A 6,000-nucleotide genomic window follows, 5' to 3' on the forward strand; every position below is an offset into this window, starting at 1 on the left:
GTAATTCATAGTAATAAATAGACTACATTTTTAAATGTTTAGGAAGTTCTTATGCCTTGTACTAAAATACAATGTTCTCTGGTTTAGGTTTTTGCCCTATTTTGTGTAGTTCAGTAATTTTACAATATATTACAATGTTGTTATCCACAAGAACAATAAAGTGCAGTTATTTCTGGAATGTGCAACCTTCTTTTTTTTCCTAAAAAAAAAACTATTGTATATAAAAATATAATCAAAAGTAAAAAAATTATGACCAATGCCGACTGTTAATTTTAACCTGACACTTAAATTGAACCTAACCTTCACATTCAGGTGAAATGTAAATTTAATACTAATAGAGCTTTTAGTATTATGCCAATATCTTTATGCAGTAGTTTTGGTGCATAGGTTTATACAACCTATATAAACTGCATGGATCCACAAAATTTCTGTACTAAAATTAATATAATTTGGTTCATCCACCTTATCCTATATTGCCACCATGTTGTACAGCAGATGTGGATGGGCCATGTGTGTTTGTACAACAATTTATAAATACTAAGCCAGGTAAAACAGGTCCTTTTTTTAGTAGCAAGAAGTTTCAGATCTAGGGTACTTCATGAACACGTGTTCAATGGTTAGATAAATTAGCAACTTACCGTCTTCCCACCCTAGGACTTATTCATCCCACCCTAGGAGGATGTAAACAGCCTCCTATTTGCACTGTAATTAAGGAGAGTGCAGCCCAGGAGAAATAAAATGAGAGTTCATGTGTTTCAATGCTAAGAGCACATAGAAGGCTGTGTATTAGGGATTGGCCTTTAAATGCCCTAAAACCACTTACACAATTGTCTGTCTGGTTATATCACAAGAAGTTAAACATCCTGGATAGGACAGAAAATGTATTTACTTAGCCTGAGCCATCAAATTAGATTTTATATAGTTAGAATTGGATTTTTTATAAAGTTGAAAATGTTATGCTTTGCACACACTAGTCAATGTTTTTGAATATCAGAAGACCAGACTTCTGATTTGTTAAAAAAACATTAAATCAAATTGAAACATTTGAAAAGCATTTCTTGTTTTGACTGAAAAATTGATTGGGTAAGGCTTTTATCCATTGAGTGCCAATGGGTTAGCACTGGTAATCAATAACTACATAGCTTGGTATGACACTTAGTGATAAAAAGCTAGTGGTGATGGCATTCTGACCTTATTTTGAGTGGTATAAGCCAGTACTAAACTAGAAATTTCCCTACCAACTTTGATCAGTGAAATATCATTCATTTGCCAGATGGAGCATTTATCTGATACTGTAAGCCTAGTATTAGTTAGTGTGGACAGCATAGTACTGTTGCAAGATGATCTCATCTGCCTATGTACATATTCCTCCACAGTTCTTGTCCCACTTACCTTTCTGACCTGGTAAAAAAATACTCCCCCAGCCACTCTCTCCGCTCCTCCGATGACCTAAAACTGACTTCCTCTTTCATAACCTCACCACACACAAGACTTTTCTAGAGCTGCCCCGACTTTCTGGAATGGTCTTCTTTGTCCTATTCCACTTGCTCCTACATTCTGCTAATTTAAAATAGCACTCAAAACCCATCTTTTTAAACTTGCCTACCCGTCTTCTTCTGCCTTCTGAAACTGTCACTACCTCCCACCACTACATATCTCTCCTCCTGTTGTGTATTAATTCCCCCACCTCCTAGATTGTAAGTTCTTCAGAGCAGGGTCCTCTCCTCCTGTGACACTGTCTGTATTGGTCTGTCATTTACAACCCCTATACAATGTACAGCACTGCGTAATATGTTGGAGCTATATAAATCCTGTTTAATATTAATAATAATTTTATCATTGTTAGTTTGTATGTCCAAATACTCCAGAAGGTTGGACCTGATATGACATGTCTTTATTTTTACATATTGGTCCACCCATGCTTGACCTTTATGTAAATTGTCCTGGTTATATTTAGTTTCACGTGTAATTTAAATACAATTTAATTAGGTGCATTTTTGTTTATCTGAAGAAGGATAAAAAAAGAAAGAAGAAAAAAGAACAGTTACCTGTCTACTGCTATGGCCGTCAAGGTAAAAACAGAAACGTATACAGTCACTGGCTGTATCAGAAACACAAAGTAACACATAAACTTTCCAAACACCCAGCCCTGGGAGTTGAAGGCATAGGCGAGAGTAAAGGGCACACAGGTTGCACACATAAGCATGTCAGAAAAAGCCAGGTTTCCAATAAAGAAGTTGGTAACATTGTGCATCTTCTTGGTTCTCCAAATAACATAGAGAAGTAGGTAGTTTCCAAATATGCCTATTAATACCACCAGAGTGTAGCATGGTATGATGAGAGGTTTGTATGACTGTATCAGCTGGACACCAGTGAACTCTGAGCTTGAGTTTGAGCTGTTGAGTTTGACTCGGTAGATAGTTAGATTGCCTGGTCCATAGCTTCTGCTTCCCCCGTTCTCCATCTTTTCAACCGGTCTTCAAAGCCACTTAATATTCTGATAAAGTGCCATAATTGAGAGTTTGAGTGCAGAATACCTTTGAGAGCCGAGATTAGACTTGTGAAGAACTAATAAAAAGCTTATATATTTTAAGAAGACCTTTATCTATGTGTAGCATCTGGTTGAAGGAGAAACCTAAAGGTCATTGTCGCATGTCAGAAATGTATCCATATACTATATTCTCTCTATATAAGGCTGGGAGTGACTCTATTATAAGTCTTGTTCCATTAGTAGTTTGATATCCATGGGCTGGCAAGGACACATTCACTTCCCTTCACCGTATAAAAACCAAAATGTTCCTTGGAATGAGTGATTTAATTGTGAAAATACAGGTAAGATTCAGCCACTAAAGCCATAAAATGCAATGTAATTTGCTCTGCTCTCCATGAATGCTTTGATATTTCAGTTTCCCAGTGACAGCAGTCAACTTTACTTCTTTTGTTCTGTGGAATGACTTTTATACCTAAACAAAGAAAGAGACATTTTACTGACTTGGAAAAAATTTGTGTTCTAATTCACCCAAAAACAAAAGATGAGCAATATAGTTTTTGTGCTAATAGAATTAATTTAGTAAACTACAAAGGTCTCATTTCAGTTCGTATCAGAGGAACACAAATGGTGGTTCACCCACATGTACTCTCAATAGATCTTGTTCCTGGAGTTGGGCTTACTGACAGAGACAGTAGCTCTGGGACTATAAGACCTATTTGTAAAATGAGCACCTATATGTTTCTGAGCATTGAATCAGAAAGGAAAGAAATGTTCATGTGCACTTACCTTTTCTATATACTTTACTTATTGACATATAGTTATGTCCCCTGAAAGTTTGAGCATAAGCTTTGTATACAATATATATATATACACACACACATCCTAATAAATTAGAAATAAATAAACTTTTCAATGATAGTCCAATTTATTAGGATACACACACACATGTGTACACACTGCATAGTATACATTTAATAATAGCCTGTGCATGATGAATACTTATATAAACATATTGTTAGCACTGCAGGCCGCGGCGGCGCCGCTGCTCCTAATCGCAGGCACGGGCGCAGGGTCCTATCTCTCAGGTAATCCACTACCTGTCTTCCATGTCAGTATTTCTTTCATGCTGAGACTTGCTCTGGTGTGGGTGTGTCTCTGAGGTAACACACACACGCCCTCTGTTTCCTTCAGCCTATGGCTGATGCCCTGCAGGTATTTAAAGGCACTTCCTACCACAGGAAGTTGCCTGAGCAATCTCTGGCTTACCAGCATTACCCTGTGTTTAGTGATTTATCTGACTGCTTTCCTGTGTACCGGACCTTGCTACGTTTTTGGACCTTGCTTGTTGGCTGCCTGACCCTGACCTCGGACTACGCTTTTGGACCTTGTTTGTTTGCTGCCTGACCCTGATCTCGGATTACGCTTTTGGACTCTGCTTGTCTTCACCCTGGTCTTGACTCCTGTGGTCAGCTGCCACTGGCCTGGGGATTGTTCTGGAGTGGCACCTGGTAGCTACCCCGCAGCCAAGCCTATCCTCACCATCAGAGGCTCTAGTGAAAACCGGGTAGCTGCTTAGTTACGCCCCTCTAGAGTTTACCTGGCCAGCGGCACAGTGAGTCCACACCTCGTTCATAACACATATATTGGTACAAAGCTTACATATTGGTTTATTACCCATGTAACCTATGTTTTCTGTACTTATCTCAACACCTAGGAGAAATGTCACGTATTTGTGCTTGAGCAATCTGTAATTGACATAATCATCAGACAAGACAACAATAAACAAGGCTGAGTAAGCTTGGCTGCTAAATTAATCTTTTCAGCTTCATATGTAAATACATAACAGACCAGCCATAGGCTAAAAACACACATGCAATAATTATCCTTAGAAAACGAACTATTAACGAGCAATCAGCGATTATTCACGATTATTTTGAACGATTGTATAGTGCACGATTCTGTACATGCTATACCCATACAATCGTTCAAATATAATCCACCAACACTAGATGCAATAGTTTGAACGATGCAGGAAGTGACGTGTACCGGAGGAAGTGTACCACAGAACAATCCACGATCTCTGAACGACCGCACTCACAATAGATTGCAAATGATCGTTGCCCAATTAGATCCACCGGGTTGATTGTTTCCAGCAATATTCCTCGTTCATCAGCTTCGTTGGCCAGTCGTTGTTCACTTTTTTTGTTAACAATTATTGAAGGATTGATCGATAATCGTTTGTTTCCAATGAAATTATTGCACGTGTGTACGTAGCCTTAGTTTGCTTGCACTGGGGATTGTAAAGTTGGCTCCCTATCGGCAGTGCAGCTTTTGCTTTTATTGATTGTGGGGTTAAAGTACATATGTAAAAATGATCTGTGATGGAGGAAGATATCATTTCTCCAAAGCAGGTTACAGCTGTTAGGGCAAATGTTTACTTTTGCAGGCCTGTAAGATTTGTAGAAAACATATTACCTTTGCTTCATTTATTTACTGCAATTATCAGCATACTGGGTAGGCTTGATTTCTCATTAGGTAGTGTATGACATAGACAATTGAATTGAAAACATTTGCCAACTAATAGCAAATAGGTTTGAGGAAATCCATCTCAAGTTTGCTGGATCACCCAGGTTCTCCTATCTTCTTCAGTCTTGGAGTGCTTTATTAAATCAGGTCCAATATGTTTATAAGAAGGCATTGTTAGTGTTCTTTCTGATTTTTGCCTTGCCTCATGACAGAATTGCACCTGCTGCACCAAACCCAAGTCTTTGACACAAGCCACTGACTGGTGAAGATACTTTGGTTTCAGTGTAATTTGTCTAGCAATTTATACATTTGCATCATGTAGTTTTGTGCCTTCTGCTGACACCTTACCATCTGTTTTGTTTAGAAATCTTTTGCTCAGTACAGATATTTGCTTGAATCTATAGATATGCCCCATAATTTCATGGAAAATAATCCATTATTTGCTAGGCAGCTCTCAGGGTAAAGTCAATAAACCATCAGTAAAGCCTCACGTGTATATAATTTAAAGACTTGTCAGCAGTGAAGAAAGAAAATGAACACAGAGTATAAAAAGGACTCAAATCTTATAAGAGAAATTTGAAACATCTAGAACAGAAAGATATGCCTGGGGCACCATTGTCAATGTAGCAGTATTGCTATCTGCTAAAGCATAATTCTAACAGTTTGAGCAACTTGAAACAAAAGCTCCAGGCAAATATATTTCTGAAATGACATTAGAACAATATGAACGAGAAGGAATAGGAACATTTTATTGTATCAGCACAATGCATAGGTAGTATCAGTTTCATACTGTTTGCAATTTTAAATAGAAATCAGCATCCCTAAGCAAACATAGGACAGGAAATCAAGAATATCCATTAAAATATATTCCTTTGCTCTTGAAGAGGAATACATCCTTGCATATCTGCAACCCTGTTTAATGTACAGCGCTGCGTAATATGTTGGCGCTATATAAATCCTGTTTATTATTAATAATAATAATA

At 37.8% G+C, this 6,000-nt stretch overlaps 1 protein-coding gene across 1 annotated transcript in view; it reads right to left on the reverse strand.

The window, feature by feature from the left end:
* LOC140322196 (prolactin-releasing peptide receptor-like) overlaps positions 1-6,000 on the reverse strand; it is a 58,177-nt gene that overhangs the window by 23,597 nt on the left and 28,580 nt on the right. Inside the window, exon 2 of the mRNA XM_072398801.1 lies at positions 2,049-2,963. Within this exon, the coding sequence (XP_072254902.1) occupies positions 2,049-2,464 (416 nt within the window). The 5' untranslated portion in view covers positions 2,465-2,963. The remainder of the gene's footprint in view (positions 1-2,048; positions 2,964-6,000) is intronic.

Source organism: Pyxicephalus adspersus, chromosome 2, assembly GCF_032062135.1.
Source record: "Pyxicephalus adspersus chromosome 2, UCB_Pads_2.0, whole genome shotgun sequence".
NCBI classification, from domain to species: Eukaryota; Metazoa; Chordata; class Amphibia; order Anura; family Pyxicephalidae; genus Pyxicephalus; species Pyxicephalus adspersus.